At 45.9% G+C, this 21,212-nt stretch overlaps 1 protein-coding gene across 8 annotated transcripts in view; it reads left to right on the top strand.

Annotated features, from left to right (window-relative positions):
- LOC120820841 (attractin-like protein 1) overlaps positions 1-21,212 on the top strand; it is a 124,386-nt gene that overhangs the window by 6,822 nt on the left and 96,352 nt on the right. For all 8 annotated transcript variants that reach the window (XM_078104886.1, XM_078104887.1, XM_078104885.1 and 5 more), the window contains exons 2-4: positions 15,028-15,111; positions 16,207-16,320; positions 17,102-17,230. In XM_078104886.1, coding sequence (XP_077961012.1) covers positions 15,028-15,111; positions 16,207-16,320; positions 17,102-17,230 — 327 coding nt within the window. The remainder of the gene's footprint in view (positions 1-15,027; positions 15,112-16,206; positions 16,321-17,101; positions 17,231-21,212) is intronic.

The following is a 21,212-nucleotide window of genomic DNA, read 5'->3' as shown; positions in this document are numbered from 1 at the left end:
CAGGTGACTGCGTGATGCTGCAGTTTGTACTAAAATTCATAATAGTACATCATTTTTCAAAGTTGTCATGACATCATCGACAGTGCGTCCCATTGGCACTGTCTCCGTAACCGCATTACCTCCAACATAATTAATTATAACCAGGATGTTTTAACGAATTTATGACAGTTTTGATAATTATTTGTTCATCAGGCTAAAGTACAATACAGAGAAATGTGACAATGTGACACTTTTGTGCATTGTCAACAGAAGTAGCACATACAGTTAACTTCCTGGACTCATTGAGACTTTTCTGCTTGAGATTTTAACGAGCAGGTTGCAACCCCTGTTTCGAGTAAAGCCAATGTTGAAGGGCCTTGAACCTGTATTCCCTCTAATGGCCAACAGGGGGCAACCCCTCTGATTGTATAAGAGTCTTTGAGGAAATGACTCTACTCAGCTGATATTTCACTGACTCAATCTCTAGTTTCCAGTCTTCCTAAATACAGCATAATATTCATTAAATAAACAATGGTCCCTTTTGGATTAAAATGGACTCTTATGGTGCGTTTCCACCAAGCGGTACGTTACGGGTCGGGTCGGTACCCTTTTATTTGTGTCTCCACTGCCAAAAGTTGAGAATGGTACCAAATATCCGAACCGTACCGAACCACTTTTTGGGTACCCTTCCGTTGGGGTACCTGGCACAGGTGTTTGGTACTAAAGGGCGGAGCTAGACTCACTGCAGTGCGTTGATTGGTTGAAAGAGTGTCGTCATTTGAGCGTGCCGCAAGGGGAAAGACAACACACGTAACACACTTGCAGCATGTAGCCTTTGCTCAAACAAAGATCGTCGTCTCCTTGTGACAAACAGCCACATATCGAGAAGCAAGAACAGGATCGTCTGTACGTCCTCCGTTGCTGTTTGCGGTTAGCTTTCAGTTTTCGCGCGATCGAATGACGTCAATCTACTTTCCGTCGTATACCACGCCTATCAAGTGACGTCATCACTACTTTCTGGAATACACCACGCCTATCAAGTAAGGGTACTGTTGGCGGTGGAAACGCTCGCCAAATCATGGTTAACAGACCCGAACCAACCCTACCCGAGCGAAGCTTTAGAGCGGGGTTACACAGTCATTAACTGGGTGCTACCCGCCGTTACCCAGTCTGGGAGTTGTCTTAGAACTTTTTACCCTTTTCACAGTGTTTTCAGTTGATTTAAGGTCGACGGCATCACAACTCTCCTTCGTTGGAGTCGTAATCAAAATGGCAGCATAACAGACACTTGGGCCGAGAAGCATCCGAAAGGATTACCCTCTAAATTCATCAGTTGTTTTTGAGGTATTATGTAAAGTAAGTGCCGCGCTAGATGGCATGAGATCAACAAAATGAATGAGGTCAGTCCTCCGGGGACCATGACTATTCATACCAAATGTCACGTGACTCCGGATGTGCCCCTGTGGGTAGGTGATAAATCCTCTCACCCGTGTTGGTGCTGAAGGTCAAGACAATACAGAGGAATCGCCCTCTGGGGACAACGAATTTAAGACATTTAACAGGAATTCAGCCACTAATTGAGTGAAACTATGGAAAGATAAATCACCTATTGTTGCGGGCAGGCGATAACAAATACTAGTCTGGTCCACCACGCCCCGCGCGGCCTCAGTGGATCAACAGTCATTTGGCCGTCTGGATGACACCCTCTCCATTCACCTTCGTTGTACGGGGATCCGATGCGTATCAGCGGTGAAGTGCAGTGTCCCGCCGCCGCTGGATCGTCACACGCGTGTGTCGATGCAAGCGGCCTCCCGTCGGAGAGCAACGCGGGGTTAAATATGGCTCCTTAGTCTGGCCCTTTTGATAAAGTCACCATGTGCGGGTCAATATTGCTTTAGCGATACAAGAGCGGGTCTTTCCATTGCTTCACTTTTGAATATAATATCTGAGTTACTTTTGTTGATGCCGTTTATGAAACAAACCGCAAAGAGAGGAGCAACGCAAACCGTTTTTTGAGGCGGGGAACTTGTAACGTGAAGGAAGAATGACGTATCGCTTCTGTTTGTAACAGCAAGTGGAGCCTCAGCTGCCGGTGTTTTTTTTGTTCTTATTAATGTCTCTTTGAGTTGTCTTCATTTGGCCTCATTTACTGTGTGCCGCTTTTCACCTGCTAATCCCCAAAGTCACTGCCAACGTCTGTGACACAACACCGTCTTGTGTTTCTCGAGGCTTTGTGGGTTTGTGCTTCGGTCCATCTTTGAGCTTTCACCAAACAGAGTTTCTCAGCAACAACAACCACAGAAACACATGCAGCTTTACAATCCGTGTGTGTGTGTGTGTGTGTGTGTGTGTGGTCAGGACTTGATTGCTGTGGAGATGATCCTCTGCTGAAGCCGGAGTTATTTTCTTGGCAGGAAGCGTCTCCTCTGGTTCAGACCCTCCTCCCCGTTTCTTTCACTTGTCCTCATCCGTCCCAACAGATCATCCAATACAGCAACACACGCACACACACACACGCACACACGCCTGCTCTTACTGCGCTCCACCCAAGCGAAGCGTCTCGCTCCTAAAATGTGTGTTTCTCGCAAATGATTTCATCACTGAAGCATGTGCTGGCTCCGCCGTGCGCCCGTGTCCTTCTTTGTCTCCTCCTGTGTGTTTTCGAGTCCATGTGTTTGTGTTCATGTCTGGTTTGTTTGCCCATGTTCTCTCTCAACTTTCACGGCCCACCTGACGTCATCCATCACCGCGTGGCCCCAGAATGCAGTGAATGTCTTTGAGTTTGGCACAAATGTTCAGCTTTAACTAAAAACATTACCATGCGCCGGTCAAAGGTCGCTGTGACCTCACGTTCGGCCCTTTGACGGATTCTTTCTGTGAATTTGAGATGTCTCTGGCGGCTGAAACGGCCATTTGGATGAAAAAGATGAAGCGGTCAAGGTCGCCGTGACTTGTTTGGCCGCTACCCAAGAACTCGTGGCGTCAGAGTGGTTACAGCCGCGGCACAGCGGGCCGCTAAGCGCATCGCCGCAGCCCCCCCCCCCCCTCCCCCTTTCCGTCTCCCCCATGTGATCTCATGTGTCGAATAAAGACCAGGAAAAGATGAACAGGGCCGCTAACGAAGCTGAGGTATTTCACAAGGAGCGAGTACGTGTTGGTACAGAAATGGAAATAAACTGCACCTTGACTTGTTGGGGGAGGCCCACACCTGTCAGGCTGTAATTACAACTTGGCGAGGTGTGTTTGTGTGTGAGAGAGAGAGAGAGAGAGAGACTATCTGAGGAGAATAAGTGAGAGAAATTCCTAAACGGTTGCACGTTTATCTGGTACTGGTTTGGCGCCCGCCGTTTGGGCCGGTCGCTCTCTGCCAGGTGGTCAGAGCTTCACGTCGGCCGCGGTTGTGTCTTATTGTCGTATTAAGAAACAGCACAGAAAAAGGTCGTTTGTTTTTTCAAATGAATTGTTGATTTGAAGTCTGACATTCCAGCGGCACGACCAGCGGCGTCTCGCCATTGACAGCGAGGATGATTCCAATTTTAGAATGGGGCCCATTTTCTGGGGTTACGTAACTCCTCTCTCTAACTGCACCGGCCCTCGGGTGAGAACAAACAAAGCGTGCCACTGATGCCGCCCTGCGAGAATGAAAGCTGCGATTGTTGTAGCATCCCGGTTAGCTTCCCTCGCGGCTGCACGTTGGATTCGGAAAATATCACCGGACGAAATGCTCCTCTAGTAACGCTGGTGCGTTCTTTGGGAAGAAAACATCCGTCCTAAAAACCCAATGCCAGGAAAACGTGGTCCATTAACTTTGAAAGATGCCTGAGCACCAGACTCAGGCCCGCCCCCCCCGCTTCAGTCCCACCGGAGCCCTGCTCCGTTTCCCCGTTAAGTGCAGCTCGACCGGCGGCCGTCATGGTGGAGCTTTGCGTGGGCACGACAGTGGGCGAACCTCCCGTGGCCCGGGTTCACCTGACGCCTCATCCATCTTACCGTTACTCCCTCCCTCCCTCCCTCCCCGCCCCCTGTGGCATTTGGGGATGCCCCTCCCGGGTCGGGCGGATGCCGATGGCGGGGGATTGCCTCAGTGGCCGCGCCGCCTCGCCCCAGTCCCCTCGCTTCCTTTGGCCGCCGTTCACGAGTGCGTCTCGATACGCCGAAACGAGGCAAAAAAAAAGGCTACGGAGCGGAGGAAGAAATGAGCCCACCTCATGGGCGCTACGTCACCGTGGGACGGTTCGTCTTTTCTCCACCTCCAGCAGTTTATACCTCTTTATTTGCTCCCTCTTATTGTGTTTTTCTTTATATTTCAGCATGTTAATGTGTCAGCTTTGACGAATGAGCCTCTGCTGGTGTGTACCCAGGGCTTAGCGAGCTTACGATGGGTGTGGTGTAGGGATTTATGTGTGTGTGTGTGTCTGTGTGTGTGCGTGTGCTTACACAGTGCAGGAAGCCATCCCATAATACGACGGCGAGGCTGACAACATGGGATAGTGATTTCCACCGGCATGGCAGCGCTTTGCAGCCCCGTAACTCATAGTAGCGTGCTTTAATGCAGACCACATGTGATGGGGCTCCCCATAGGGGCAGAAACACACACACACACACACACACACAGACACACATCCCTGCTGGCGTTGGGACCCGGCGTATAATCAGCCTGCGGCCTGGCAGCGCCGAGTAGAAGCTCTGTAATAATACAGCGGCCCGTTGTCAGGCTGTAATAACGGCTCTATTTCTGCACACATACGCGTCTGTGGTGATAAATGTCCCGTCGGGCCGCGTGAGGACTCAGAAGACGGCTCGGTGAAAAATAAGGCCCGTGTTGACTTCATCGACTCGGGTTCAGGGATCAGCCAAAGATTCTGTCACGGAAAAAAAACAACAACACAACTTTTGTGGGAGATTTGTCCGAGGAGTAGATTGCTCTGTGAGTGATGAATACTGTGCGTGACAAATCTTCCTCTCATGTGTCACATTAAAACTACAGTGTTTTATTTTCATCGGGCGTGTGTCAGCGTGATTGATGCGCGATTCCATTTTGTGCAACAATCTGGTGGCAGGATTATTCCGATCCTCCACTCAGGTGAAGGAGCTCATCGTACCAAATAGATCAAATTAGAGCTTCCTTCACTGATTTATTAGGGGTCAAGATTTGGACGAAGGTCACTCGGCAAGTGGAAGAACAATTGCCTTCGATCGCGCTCTCACTGAAGCGACTGGAGGGGTCAACAGAGGTCAGGTTGTAAACAAACAAAGAATTAAACACACTATTTCAGATGAATTCTGCTGTTTCTCTGAGGAAAAGAAGAAAAATGACCATGTCACCTGTTGGAGCAAAGCGTCGGCTGCTCACAGCCACGGTGATTATGACCGGAGGGACTCGGGTAGTGAGCGAGTGAGGAAACCAACGCGATCGCTCCACAGCCTGAAAGCGCCTGTTTGTCGCGGTAACCACGACGACTGAGCCCCGGCCACCGATAGTAATGCGCTCGCACAGAGTTCATGTCAGAGTACATGTGTGCGCCCCAGAGATGGGCCCCTGACCCAAATCAATCATTTGCAATTGTCCACTTTAAACGTTGCATTGCAGTCTATACATTTATGCAAATTTCCCCAGCGTCTTATCACATTTTTGCCTTTTTTTCTCAAGGCTATAGGACCTCTGGGCTGCGGCTCCTAGACTGACTCCTGAAGTCCATTAACCTTTCGGGTGCGTCGAGGCGTTAAGGAGACCTGTGTTCTCAGGTCAACGCCTGCGGACTGATGAGGATCTGCGGAGGAGCCTCTGCTCTGTTTGCTCAAACACAAGAGGACCATTATTCAAATATGACTTTCATATCCTTCAGAGGCAGATGGGTGAAGCAAAGTCACCTCATGTGTATGGATGTTCACATCGATATGCAGCCGCCTGTGTGTGTGTGTGTGTGTGTGTGTGTGTGTGTGATATGTCTCTTCTCTGTTCATCTTTTGATTTTCTCTCCTTGTTTTCCCTCCTCTCTTCTTTTATTTGGACTTTTTCTTTCCTGTTTTATTTGTTTCTTTTCTTGCGTCTCCTCTCTTTCACCCTCGTCTGCTACAAAGACTCCGTTCCCATACAGTGAAAACTGCAGCCTGAATTTAGAGAGAAAGGTATCGTCTCTTACACCAAGTTGCAGGTGCAACAAAAATTGCATCAAAGCAAAAAGGCAACAAAAGAAGGTGTTTGGTAGAAACATCCCGGTTTGCCTTACGTTATTTAAACTGTGGACATCAATTAAAAGACAATAATATGGACTTTGGGTTTCACGCGGGACACAAACTGCAGTTCTCCTCCGTGCACGGACCACAAACGGGTTTAAACAAACCGGATCCTGGAGAGAATGGAAGGGACCGATGGCAGTGATTGTGCTGTAAGTGATTTTTCCTCCTTTGTTCTGCCTCTCCTCCCTTTATTCTTCCTCTTCTCCTCCGTTTTAGTTTTACTGTCTCCTCTTTTCCACCGTTCTATTTAAACACGCCATGTCCCTATTAGCATGGTGTTGACCTTATTTGAAGGGTGAGTGTGTATGTTGGGGGAGATGGGGGAGGGTGTAGCGGCGGCTGGCTGGCGATGAATGATGCGCCGGTGTGAAAGCCATTGGACCGAGACCCCCACCGTAGGTGATAGAGACCTAGTAACATCAATCATGAACCCTCACACACTCGTTACTCCCAGGAGAAGGGCTTTTCTTGATTTTTAATAAAGGATATCTGCAGAGAAGGTCAAGGTTATTCAATTGTTGGCCATTCATCTCCACTTTCTGCTCTCCCCCGACGGAGACACACACACACACACACAGATTTCTCAATCTTAACTATTGGCCTTTGCTGTGTGTGTGTGTGAGCTTGACGCTGTGAACAATGCAGCCTTCGTCCCGGCGCCGCCTGGTTATCCATCACCGGCTTCGCGGAGTTCTGCCGCTATCTCCTGTGTGCCCCCCCCCCCCTGCGAGAGTTTTGCAGCGTTGGAGAGGTGTCAGCGATGGTATCGCTTACTGTTTCTATCAGGCGACTGTTTGAACCCAACACAGACCTAAATGCTGTGGAAATTGGAAACTGAATAAAGCGCCGGCAGCGCTGCACGCGACATAATGCGTGCTGAGTTTGTGAAAAGCAGCCGTGGCAGAGAGGACATGAAGCTCAGAGGTGATTGTGTGGGGGACATTTTTAAACTGTGGCCTCTGGGGATGTGAGCCAGAGAACCGAATGCTGTGAAATATCTCGGCAAATATTCAAAGTGGGATCCGTCTCCGTGTCCTAATCGTTGTGCGCCAGGCACGAGGTAATATGCTGAGACCGCTATGTGACCATACGTAACGTTAACACACAAATCCCAAAAATCTCATTCAATATCACACCGCCGTTTATAATAAGTCCTATTGCTCAAAAACAAATCTCAATAAATCCATTTGTCCGGGGCGACCATAATGGATTTTTTAAAGGACGTCGTATAAGCCCAGAAAGGTCAAAGCGACACGGCGTCAGACAGGAGCCTGACTGAATGCCGCTAACCAAAGCTAACAGTCCCTGAGCTCTAGTTATTTAAATGATGGCAAATCAGTCCGTTTATTACTACAGTAAACGACCGTAATCATTTAGTGTAACAATAGAATGACAGTGAAACCAAGATGGGTTGAAATCCTGATGGAGAGTAAGCGTCTCTGCTCCGCTGTGCACACCTGTTCGAACCGGCACCAGGAGGGTTCTGCAAAACCATGCACGAGTCATGACGGACCGAGACGATTGTCTTTGTAGCCACGTCGGTTGTCCTTTATACTGAAAGCAGTGTCACAGTGTTTGTGTTGTTGCAGAGTTCGCTTCCTGGTGTGTAATTGTTCCCTCCGGTGTCCAATCACCTGCAGCTTGCCAGTGTATTTAATCTGCGTGTCTCATTGTCTGTTTGTCTGAGACGATGTTGATCAGTGTCAAATTGGGCCGCTTGAAGGTCTTTGTACGTTTTCCCAGAAGGCAAAACATGACAATTGAACCGTGAGGATTTGTGTGAAGTCTTGAAACGTCGGATTGCATCTGCTCTCCGTGCTGCTCTGTGCTGCACCTCATTAAAATGAACTTTAGTTCAAATCCCACTGTGGCAACGTCTTCCACTTTGATACTCTGCTGTTGAAGGAAACCAAACACGCGTACAGAATCCAAATGAGCAATTATTAATTCCCAATGTGTCAAAACCACTCGATACGCATTGAAATGAAAGTAGATTTTCAGTGGAGATCATATGGTCTCTACGCAGTCTGTACATTGTTGTGATGTATCTTAAGGACTCTGGTCATCCTAGAACGATCTCTACGCACCATAACGTCGCCATGACAACTACTGGACATTCATGTTTCCCTGGAGATGAATTGTAAACCCGGGATATTTCCCATCATTGGTCATCGTTATCATGCTGATTACTGAATGTGTCGTTACTCCACATGAAGATATTTTATTGATTCTCTGAACACAATCCAATTTTAATTCAGTTCAGAGGCCTGCCATCAATATCAGATAATCACGATCCTATATTTGCCCATTTATTATAGTTGGCATTTTTGTCAACACAACCAAATGAGTTAAGACATCATTTGACAATTGTATTGTGCTTCGTACAAAGGAGTGGTGACATACATGTCTCATTGGAAAGACACGATACGTCCCTCGGATCGTTCATCATTAGTTCCACAAATCCGTCCACTGAGCTGGTGTCACTTGCGAAAAATGGACTTTCATTCAAATCTCCACTCTGAGCGAGCCGAATACGTACATTCCCTTCAAAAAGGCGCCTGTTTACTCATTCAGGATTGAACAGGAGGCTCAACGGAGCGAAACCTTTCATCGTAATCTTTATTTTGCCTAATTTGCCTAATAAAAGATCAGCCGCTGAGACGTGCAGCACACGGGTTGTAGCCCGTTCGGCTTCTCTCTGATGTCGAGTTTGAAGGCTAATTGGCAACTAGAGCGCCATTTAGCTCGGCCCGTGAAAGTGGGCGGATTCAACTGAACAGCGTTTTTGAGAAAGCGAGTCAAATACAGCGTGAGGCAGAATATTTAATTCTATGACTGTTGCATAGTGGAAGTGTTCGATTCATTGTTTTTGTCCCTGAGTTACAAAGAGAAAAGAGCAATTCACAAAAGCAATGGAGTGCATTTGGTGACTTGTTGCCGACATTCTGCAGTCGGATGAAACGATCGGTGCTTTTGGGTTTGACTGCCGACTGGGACTGGCCCGAGGGGAGAGGGCGGGGTAACTGGCCCGAGGGGAGAGGGGGGGGGTAACTGGCCCGAGGGGAGAGGGGGGGGGGGGGGGGGGAACTGGCCCGAGGGGGGGTGGCCGGGATGCTGCATAGTTGTGAATTTTACAGCTCGAGCTTCATTTTCTCAATATGGTCATCTGAGACTGTTTATAGGCGGGGAGCGGTGTTATTCTTGGAGGATTTTCAAGCCTGTGAAGTTTTTATGAACTCCCTATTTATTTTTTTCAAACGTGTGTGTGTGTGTGTTTGTGTTTCCACACGAGGGAGGACATTGCTGCGAAGTGAAGTCACTGCTGAGCATCTCTCCCGCCAACGTAGAGCGACGTGAGAGTGCGCAGCTCCTCGTGGACGATTTGGACACAATCATGCACGTCTTGTTGTTGCTGACGGCGATGTCACTGGAAGCCTTTGTTTGGGGGAGGGGAGGGGGGGGGGGGGGGGGGGGTTACTAAATGTCTGTCTTGTTGTAGTGCAGGAGAGAGATAATCAATACAACAAGGTTTTTTTCAGTTGTGCGTCCTGAAAAACCCACTCACCTGTCAGTTGGACTCCTGGATTAATTTCCTCCTTTGTGCCGTTAGGGGCTTGGACAGTCCACTTAACTCTGGTGGTGTAAGTCTGTCAGAGAGGGAGACAGTCGGGGCGTCGCGTCACAGCCTCCGAAAACCTGCGCTATTAGATTTCATGTTGCCATCACAGCGCATTAAGTTTAAAAAGTCATTTCAAACTAATTTCCCCCCAAATACAAGATTCCTTTAAAGTAGATTTATATTTAAAACGTTTCTTTGTCCATTGGCTCTAATCAGGGACTCTAAACAAAGTGCTAATTCCTCCGTTGTTTCTGGCTGATTAAGTCAAAGTCGTCTCCACCGTGTGAGGAATTGATGTTCTGGCTTCTTTGAATAACAAATAGGCAGCTGACTGAGCGCTCGTTGGTCGTTTCTGGAGCCGCCCCTCATCCATTTGTAATCATTCATATTTAATGACACGAGTGTTTAATTCTTTGATTCCACTTGATGTTTTATTAATGTTTTCTGCTTCATGCGGCTCGCTCACTTGGCAAAAGTAAAAAAAAATATTGATCATGATATAATTAGGCCAATTTTTGAAAATGTCAACATAATCTTGCAATCGCGTCCTCAGTGGACTTGTTTATTCTCCCCAAGTGTCCCGTGTTTATGAAACAGAAGAGGTTGGCGTTCGCCGCAGCGACACAAGTCGGCCGTAAAATAAGCGCCAGGTCATCGCCGATCTTTAAAAGGCCGTAAATTGGAAGATTTGCACCTTTTTATTACCTGCAGACACTCGTCTCCATCCCTCTTGCTTTCTTTCCATCCATTTGTCCGTCTCGCCCTCATGCATCTGTCTTCTGTACGCCATCAATTATTCACCCGCAGCAGATGAATATTTCAAAGGGTGCCGGACTCTCTTCCTCCACGGCTCATCCCCTCGTCCCCGTCTCCGTTTTATCTCTCATCCGACTCTCTTTTGTGTGTGTGTGTGTGTGTGTGTGTGTGTGTGTGTGTGTGTGTGTGTGTGTGTGTGTGTGTGTGGGGGACCCTGGCTTTAGTCCAATGGTATCTGTGAAAGTTGTGACTTTGGCCTCATGCTGTGAGCTCCTACACTGTCTGCGGTCTCTGGTGGTCATTTTTAACCTCAGCTGGATGCGTGTGTGTGTGTGTGTGTGTGTGTGTGTGTGTGTGTGTGTGTGTGTGTGCCTCGTGTCTGCAAGTGTGCAAATAAATGATGTGTTTCTTCTATGCCCGACTATTTTGGGGGTGGGGATTAATGGGAGAGACCTTTCTGAAGGGGGCGGGGGGGGTTGTTGGGGCTGTCGGAGGCCACTCTCGCCACCATCTCATTCAATATGAAAGGAATCTGCCTTTCGCATGTTTTCACTTCGGGGGCGGAGCCTCTCGCAGAGGTTTCACTCAACCAGGAAGCGCGTGATGAGAGCCACGCCGAGCCTTCCGTTTCATTCCTTCCGCCGCCGAATTGTCACTGATGACTCTGTTACCACCATACCAAAAGGTATATTTTGAATAAGCAGGACAAAATGTAATCCGAACACACCCATGATTCGGTTCTTGGCCCGGTTGTCTGGAAGCTCTTGGTTCTGAATCATGCAGCAGACCGGAGCTTTTCTGAGCAGGTTCCCAGCTTCCTCCCTCAGGACTGAGACGTATTATGCTGCAGTTGCCAATGCGAGTGAATTTGGGTGTGAATTTGTCCGAGTGCGTCAGCTCTGTAATGGACTGTCCCTCAGTGTCATCGTGGGGGAAGTGATCCATCCTTCTGGCGAAGATAGGTTGGAAATAAGAAAAGAATGGATCCTTTTAATAATCTACAGTAACTTAGTTAAACCAATTGTACATTGTAGAAATCAATTTTGGTGTCATTGTAGGCAATAAGGTATGAGAGGCTGTACTAATAATGTCCAATAACAGAACAGTTGGGGGGTGTTGTTGCCTCGCACCTCATTCGCTCACATCGCTCATGTCGTCCACCTGAATTGTCCGGCGGCGAAAGTTCTCATCGCCCGAAAACGATCATTTGTGATGTTCCCGGCCTTTTCTCGGCGATCGCCAGCTGAAAACTGGTCGCACAAAATCTAACCTGTTACTTGTGACTCTCAACCGATCAGAATGCTGGATTTCATCTACCACTCTTATAAATTATACACACAGGACTGACTCTCCCTGGCAGATTTCCAGCGGTCAATTTGTCTAATTGTCCTGATGACTCATTATTCCAAAACCCGATACTCGGAAAACGTCTGTTACCCTGAAAATGAAAAAGCCATCGCTCCAGAGGCAACTTTTTCCAGAAAAATGCAAACGATGCCTGGAACAAAAGATGGACGTGGCGGATTATTATTGGAAAGTGATATTTTTCCATTATCATGACCCGCTCTGCTCTGCCTGTGTCTGTCCGGTACAGTGGGGCTGGCTGGGTCGGGGTTAGGCATTGGTTGGTGTGAGGGGAAGAATATCCGGGTAAACCAATCAGAGGCAGAGTAGGGCGGGCCATGCCTCTTGTGTATTTTCAGTGCGACGCTTGTCTTCCGTAGTAACGGGTCATCTCACTAATGGGCTTTTGGAATAATGAGCCGATGGGACGGCGGCATCGCGCCAACCAATGCAAGCCCCATTTCTGTTTTAAATATAAGAAGAATTAAAAGGTCCATAATGTACAGAAAAGGCAATAATGACTTGATCCCTTGTTCATTTAGTGTTGTTTTAGATTAAAGCCATGCATTCTATTCTTGCTTATGTTTTAATCTCTCCGTAATTAGACGGGACCAAAGGCAGTATATTCTGCAATATTTATGTGTCTCATCCTCAGCAAGAAAACAAAGAGATAATAAAAACGCTTCCATCCTCATCAATACCCTCATCCTCTGAGTCCGGCAATGATTGATGGAATATTTTGCCTTCTAATCCGGGATTAAAGCCGTGGGATCAAAATGCGATGGTCAGGGATTGATAGGAGTGAAGGGGCGGAGAGTAGCGGTAGGAGACAAAGAGCCTGAACCTTTTTCTAAACTCCTTCCGACCTCACGGTGCTGTGAGTGTGTGCGTACACGCGTTCGCTCTGCGTGTGTGTGTTTTATTTGGCAGGATTCTAGCGTTTGCTGCGGCCGCGTCCGGCTGCGCTGCAATCTGTCCGATGCCCCTCTTCCCCCCTCGCTGCAGAGCAGACGCTCGTGCTCTCGTTCTGAAGGACGATGCAGCCGATGATGACGCGGCCTGTTTTCCGCTTTGTTCCCTTTGAGGTCCTTCGGCAAATTCTTGTTAAAGAGCGATCCAATTATTGTACTTTTTTACGAGCCAGGCGAGGCGCTCAAATGTCAGTTCCTCTCTCTCGTGTGATCTCTTGTTGCCTAGAAGACTGAATATATGAGGGGAAGTGATGCTGTTTCACTGCTTGCAGACATGATGCAACAGTAACTATTTAAAGGCCAAAGTTCAACTTCTTAATCATTCATTTTAATGTGACTCGCTCAGTCTCAGCAGAACAGATTTAACTCACACTCTTCGCTTCATTTCGTTATCATTTGATCTGATTTGAATCCATCGATATGTTCTGTTTACCTAATTAAAGTATTTTATTGTAACTTGGTTTAGCTTGCCTCAACCTCCCCGGCTCCCTCCTCCCCCACTCCCTAAACCACAATGTGGTTTGTGGTTTAAATAATAAATAAATAAATCTCATTACACGGCCCCTTACCCAGAAGACACAATAAGAATTAGTTTCACTCTCTATTGTTCTCACTGCCTGTCTGATCTGGCAGCGGCAACACACACACACACACACATCCCGTGCAAACCGAGACACACTACGATATCTTCAGCGGCTGTGATGCTTACGTGTGTGTGTGTGTGTGTGTGTCTCCATTTTCAACCTTTCCGCCTATCCAGCTAAAGAATTGGATTACAGTGATTGACAGGTGTGACCGGTGTTCAACCCACACCCACACACACCCACTTGAACTCAAGCCAACAATGTGATTATTTCAATTGCCACATGAATATGTCAGGCTGGGGTCGCCATGGCAACAGCGGCATCCACTGTACTACCTTGACACGTGTGCGACTTGATGTTTTATCTGCTCGGAGGGATATTGTTATTCTGCCGTCAGTGTTTCCTTCAGTCAGGGCTCAGTGTGACCTACTTGTAATCACCGCCGGCTGACAACACTACGATACTACGAACATATCTCATATATCCATTTCTACAGTATGCAGAGAGGCAGAAGGAAAGACGAAATCCCACTACATCAAGCACCTGCATTAGCCTGAAGTTAAATAATGTAGGTTGTGTTCTGCAGACGCGAGGGCGAGGAGATCTACTTAGTTGGAGTGCAGGATGCAGATGATGCGGCAGGTGTAACGTTAGCTCTCTGTCGGCTGATGATGGAACAGTAGAGGGTGCGATGCTGTGAGGAAAGTCCTTACAGACGGGGGTTTTGATAAGATGAGCTGCTAGGTTTCAGGGGGGGGGAAATGTAATAGGCCCGTTAGCAACGATGTCGCTTGGTATGTTTGAGAAAAGCTTCTCTTCGTTGGCATGGACCAACCGTTTTTATTTTATTATTATGATTATTGATTCAAAACCAAGAGACTGAATGGCTGACGCAGGCTATGCAGATGTTAGACATCCGATTCGCAGATCTATCATCTTGAGGAGATCTAGCAATCACTATGTGATGTAAGTGCATGAGTATTCAGAATTATTGAACATGTGAGCGGGGAAGGAAATCATTGAAACGGCTCAATATGAACTTCGCGTTGATGAGCCGATGCACCTTCGTACTGTAGCAGCAGCTCTAATTTAAATTGATTCAATGTCCCTTTTCAAAAAATGTGAAGGACGCCGGTTTTCCAATGTTTTATTGCGTCGTCGGCCGATTTTCTTTTTTGCAGAGAATTGGTCTGTTCAATTCATCATTGCCTGCTTCGGATTGATTTAGACAATGCGATTCATTTTGTTTTAGGAACTTTACTTTTAGCTTTCAGTCTCTTTAAAACAAACCATGCCCCCCCCCTCCCATTGCTCTGTGAATGTATGATACTTGATACAGCTGCAGAATATCAAACATTACTTTGTAAGAACGCGTCGTAAAGTAAGAACGCGTCCCTTTGTTTTCTCAGGCGAGGTCACAAGATAACGTTTGGAGAAGCAGCTATATAAACCGAGGCTGCATTCGAAGGGAGGAAGCATGTGACATTTTATTTTTACTGAACCTCTTTTCTGCCCCCTGTAAATCTTCCTCTAGGTTAACGGAGCTCTCGGGCATTCTCACAGATGGACCAGTCAACTACAAGTACAAGACCAAGTGCACTTGGCTGATAGAAGGATAGTAAGTATGACGTTTTTTTTTCTTCTCCTCCCCTATAATCATTCATCTTGCTTTGTTCTGCTTGGTTAAAAGCTGTGTATCTAGCTGAAGCGCTCCGGATGAAGGGAGCTTTGTTTTGTTTTTTGCTCCGTAATTGGAAGCAGTTTGTCTTTGTATGTAGTTATCGTGCTCCATTGCTTTGGGCCCAATTACCGCACTGCAATGCCCCTCAGGGATGGATGTGAAATACGGGATACATTTTATTCTGCCGGTGTTGCCACTTGTCATGACATGGGACGTCTTCTAACAGTCACTAACTGTAAGGATATAAATAATATACAACAATATACAAATAATAAATCGTGTTTAGTTCCATTTAGCTGTTGATGTTCATTTTCTCCATCAAATTAGCACAAACTGAAAATGAATGAATTCTCTCCCTTTTGGCAGCAACAGCTCCACTTAAAGTACATTATACATTTAAGGCTTTCAAAAATGCATTGTTCCATAACTGCATGTTCATTTGCCTCTATTCCATTTATCAACAATTACACACTTATCTATCTATACTTATCTATTCACTATATCTTACTGATACGTAAATGCACTCTTTTTTTTCCCACTTTTGGATAGAACAACAGCTTCTTTGTTCTTCTGTAACTGGATCCACTTGTACTCCTAGGTTGCTTTTCACCATTAGGTCAACATTGGCTGTTATATACACATATATAGTAAGATATTGGTACATTGCTCATGATATGCACACTAGTACCCTGGTTTTGAGTTCTGAAACCATCCATTATCTATTTCTAACGGGGTCACTGGGTCACACAAACCAATACACCTCGTTATGGTGGCATTTTTTTTTAGGAGGTTATTAAACTACAAATTGTAAAATAAAGACCTGATTGGGATAATGATGCACTTGGAGAAAACCCCCGCAATGAACGCAATATAGAAACTTTTTTTTACCTGAAGTCCTGTGTGTCAATTTGCGATCATGGGCGAGAACGAAATGGAGCGTATGGGTAATCAAGAGTTTTGAAATTCAGTTATTTCTTTCCATCATACCCATCCGTACTGCGTTCTTGTCTCCTCTTCCTCCCGGTCTCGCAGCCCTAACGCAGTGCTCAGGCTGCGCTTCAATCACTTTGCCACAGAGTGCAGCTGGGACCACATGTACGTCTACGACGGAGACTCCATTTACGCCCCTTTGATTGCCGTCTTCAGGTGAGCGGCCGCCATTCCGAACGGTGGAGAGCTGTGAGAGGGGCAGTGGGGGGAAAATATGGAAATTACACCTTCAATAGCTCTAACAATTTACTCCCTTATGCAGTCAAATGACTCGGCAAACAAAGGGCCTCGCGATTACCATAGTACCACGATGCAGAAATAATAGAAAGAAAATATTGCAATTTCTCACATCGGCCCTGAAAACCACTTGTTCATGGAGGTTTATTGCATGCATTCTATTGCCCCCCCCTCCCCGAAGGACAATCTATAAGCATGTGGGTGGCTTCTTTCATGTGACAAGAATTCATTAAAAAAAGCCACAATAATGTAAGAACCTCCAGCTTTCAATTCTGCTCAATAGAGGGTTATCTCCGGTTGAGGGTTCAGTTGCTCCCAGGATATGGAATATCTAATTTGGCCTTTTCCAACCAAGGGAAGATTATCTGGCATTTAAATATACAAAGCCTCAGACCGGCGTAGCATTAGCACCAACAATAAAGAAGCTTACACTGTTTATTATAAATGGGTACATACTTATGTTGGGGAAATAAGGGAATGGTTGCCTCGGGGAGGAGACTTCAACTGGAAGAGCGTGAATTTACGGTTGCGTTTGTTAACAGAAAGGCAGAGCAATAAAAACTGTATATCCCAAAACTGTAAAACCTCATCAAACAGATAAAAATAAATGTTAACATTTTTTTGTTGTCTTAGAGGGGAGAGGGGGGGGGTCTGTCTGGCTTTCTTTCTTCGGCTCAATCTCTTTCGGTGTCTTTCCCAGTGGCCTCGTGGTACCAGAGACGAGGGGCAACGAGACGGTCCCCGAGGTAGTGACGACGTCCGGCTACGCTCTGCTTCACTTCTTCAGCGACGCCGCCTACAACCTGACCGGCTTCAGCATCGCCTACTCGTACGTCAAGACGTTCGCCCTTTCAATCGTCTCCCCCGTCTGAGACGGATACAGTGTTGTCGGACGAACCAATTCCAAATGACAAAGTTAGCAACTACTGATAACACAACCGCCAACTGTCACGGTTTCGCCGTGTGACACACACTTTTACATGTTTTCACACGCAATCACGCCACACATGCAATATCTCACGCAAACCCCCCCATGAAAGTGGTACAACTAGCATCTAAAGAGCCAGGCTTCTTTACACGTGACAAAAATGGCTTTATGTAAATAGCTTCTTAAAGAACATCATTATCATCTCCAGCTGTTATGTTGTAGTAATTAATATGAAAAAACACTTCATATTTAAGGGTTTTTAGCTAGTATCTCCTAAACCCAATCATTAGTAACACTACCTAATATGAGGTTGTTATTTAGCTAACATTAGTTAATAGACAACGTTAGCTAGTTATGTTTCCAGCTAACGTTAGCTAGGTACTCATAGCAGGAAGAGCAAAGGTGTACTTTCTGCCTATGAAGAAAAATGGTTTTGAAGGCCAAATCATACCAACAAGCCCAACATAATATCAAGAGATTGTTAACTAGCAAAGATGACAGCAAATATAACAGAAGCGCTGAGCATTGTAAAAAAATCCCAAAACGATTGAAGATTGATGAAGGCGCAAGTAGACGTGCAGAGTTCAGAACAAGAGGCTTGTTAAGGAGAACACAAGCGCTCAACATTTAGTTTGCGTTCTGCAAATACTTTACCTTCATCCCGAAGATATAAGTACACACTCAGACCTAAGAGGATGCAGGGCATCCTGTTGGCTAAATAAAAGTCAATTAATTAAATAAGCTGTAGGTTGCTAATTCTATTACATGCATTTAACATTTGACCTGAGGTAAAAAGTGCAATGCTGGGAACATAAAACTCTTTGATAGGTCTCCTTAATGAGTCCCATTAAGGGGATATTGAGCTGTGGAACCTCCGACCCTGGAATGACTAACTGGGACATTTAATGGAACCGACTCATCGTTAATGAAATTTGTTACACCTGTTCCCACTAAAGCGAATAAAAATGTGGGCGATAAAAAAAAGTGTTGTACGAGCTGTCAGTTTTATACGGCTAACAATACGTCATCTGTGCATCCGAACATCTGGTAAAAACATCTCATTACTATGAGAAGGAACCACTGCTGTTATTACACTTATTGCAATTAAGGTGACTTTTAGTGAGATATTGTGATAGTAACATAACCAATTGAATGAGTTGCATCCTGCCGTCATGCAGCTTATATGTAACCTCCGTTAGCTTACAGCTAACCAGCTAACGTTAGTGTCTTGTGAAGGCATGAGTACACAGAATTCTCTAATGTTGGTTATTTAAAGCTGTTTGGACATAAACTGGTGTTGGTTTGGCAAGCACAGTCTTTATTGTTGTGCTTTTGTTTCCAGACCTTCCTGAAAGGTCACTTGTACAGCAGAGTACAGTACAACACTGTGCATCTGTCTGCACATCTCACACACACCAGGCCGCTTTGTGCAGCAGTGATGGCCAAAGATGGAGTTTGTAACATGGGAGAGACTGGGGTCGGTTGTTGGTTGTTCTGTTCGCATAAATATAAATTGAATTGGAAATTTCTTATTGTAGTTACTAAACATAGGAATCCACTCCATTTTGTAATAAGATATGAAAGTCTGTGATTAATGGCTGGCTAAAATATAAATAATATAAATCGGTTGGAAATATAATATAAATAATACATTTTAGTTATTGGTTGTGAGCAAGTTTAGGGGGATCAGAGATTGTAAACCCATAATAAATATTAACTGTATTCATACTGTGTAAATAAGCAGTATTTACCATTTTGAACATGTGTATGGAAACCACAAAAGGTTCTCTGCTACGCACCCTCCAGTCGCCCCGCAGGTAAACACTGTTAGCGGTTAGCACCGTTAGCTATCAGCAGGCTTGCTGAGGCTACGCCGAGAGGCGTATGTATATGTCTGTATGTATTTTGCGTCTCATTAGTTTCAGGGGCAAAAAGAATGAGACATACAGCACGCTGAAAAATAAATGGGTAGATATTTTAAAATGTTTTTCTCAATGAATTGTTTTGTAGTTTTAGCTTCTTAATATTGTTCAAAACAATCCCAAAAGGACGGGTTTTGTCTGGTTTGCGCAAATGATTTCCATCCCCCTATTTCTTGAAAAAATAACAATTAGTCTACTTTAAGACACCCATTTTTGTAGCGGAGACCAAAACCTCTGATCTGCTTCCGTTCTGAATACTGTGTCAGAAATGAAGCGTGAGAAATATGGCAGCGAGTGATAAGGGTGACAACCGACCCGTCTCCCCGACGCATGGGAGGAGGGAGGAGGGCTCACAGTCCACAGTCACACGCGCTCGCATGTACGCACCCTGAGGGTGGAGGGTACGAGTTGTCATGGCGACCCTCTTGTCACAGCACCAAAGCGAAGATTTTTGTAGAAACGAGAGCAGGATTTTTCTACCTCCGGTCCTTCACAAGCTGTATTGATCTGAGGCTACAGAAGAAATAGTGTGTAATGTAAAGGCAAACCTGTGTTTTATGTGCCATCTTTTTTCCAGCTATCGAAGGTCTTGTTTTCCGGGATGTATAACTGTCTCTCATTTTCAGTCTCCTTTGTGTAATTTCCTTTATGTCCTTCTGGCTGAAGCATCTCTCGTTTTTCTCTTTTGAATTATATCGGTCTCGCTCCATCTCTCTTACCACGCGTCCTTGTATCATTACATTTAATAGACACTTTTGTGCACAGCCACTTGCAGTAAGTGCATTCAGACTCAATAGGAACAAATGGGAAAAAGGCCCCTCTCAAACAAATAACTGAGTTTAGTGCTAAAGAACCTCTGCTTTTCGTGCTATTTGTGGTCTGAAGTTCATATTTTATCATGGATCCAATGTTGATCAGGAATCAGGAATCAGGAATCAGGAAACATTTATTGGCCAAAATATGTCAAACATACATGGAATTTGTCTTGGCGGTTAGTGCGCGACAGTAGACAGACAAGACAACAGTGCACAGGTAATAAAATAAGTGGAATGAAATGCTAATGCAATGGGTTAGTAAGAATAAGGCTAAGGCTATGGGTTAGTAAAAAAAACAAGGGAATAAAGTTAAACAAATTTTAAATATTAAAAAGTTAAAAAGAAAAGTTAAGCATAAAGTGCACTAACAAACAAGTAACAGACAAGAGACAAAGTGACAAGTGACAAAGTGATGAATTGCAGTTAAAGTGACATGTGCAGTATGAGGGGAGTGACCGGTGGAGTGTTATAGTCAGGCAGTGGGGGACCGGGCTCTGTTGATGAGCCCGACTGCCGACGGGAAGAAACTGTTCGTGTGGCGGGAGGTCGTAGTCCTGATGGACCTCAGCCTCCTGCCAGATGGAAGGGGCACAAACAGTTTATGTCCGGGGTGGGAGGGGTCGGCCGCGATCTTTTTAGCTCGCTTCAGAGACCTGGAAGCGAACAAGTCCTCCAGGGACGGCAGATTGCAGCCGATCAGCCTCTCTGCAGAGCGGATGACACGCTGCAGCCTGCCCTTGTCCTTGGCTGTGGCTGCAGCGTACCAGACGGTGATGGAGGAGCAGAGGATAGTATTGATAACGTGAACAAGGACACTCCTTTGTGTCATGAACGTGGTTAACTCAAACAAATCCGATTTAGCCGGTTAAACTGGCTGCATCGTGCAATAATCGATCTAATAATCTAATCTATCTAACGTTCGCTCCCCTTTCAGCTCCGCTTTGGTCTCCACCAACTCCTAAGAGATCTGCCTCTTTAGCAGACATGTTCCACTTGCTTTCACAGCGTATCTGTCTGCTTTTTGGATCGGTCCGGGCAGTGAGCAGTACGTTTATTTAGAGCTTGTTCTCTGAAAAACGCGGGAAATGTGATTTATGAGACTGAACCGAGTACAAAAACCATCCATCAGATGAAAGTGTTAAAAAA

This window comes from Gasterosteus aculeatus, chromosome 6 (genome assembly GCF_964276395.1).
Source record: "Gasterosteus aculeatus chromosome 6, fGasAcu3.hap1.1, whole genome shotgun sequence".
Lineage (NCBI taxonomy): Eukaryota > Metazoa > Chordata > Actinopteri > Perciformes > Gasterosteidae > Gasterosteus > Gasterosteus aculeatus.
The sequence above is the reverse complement of the archived record's forward strand: the minus strand, read 5'-3'. Positions and strand labels throughout refer to the sequence as shown.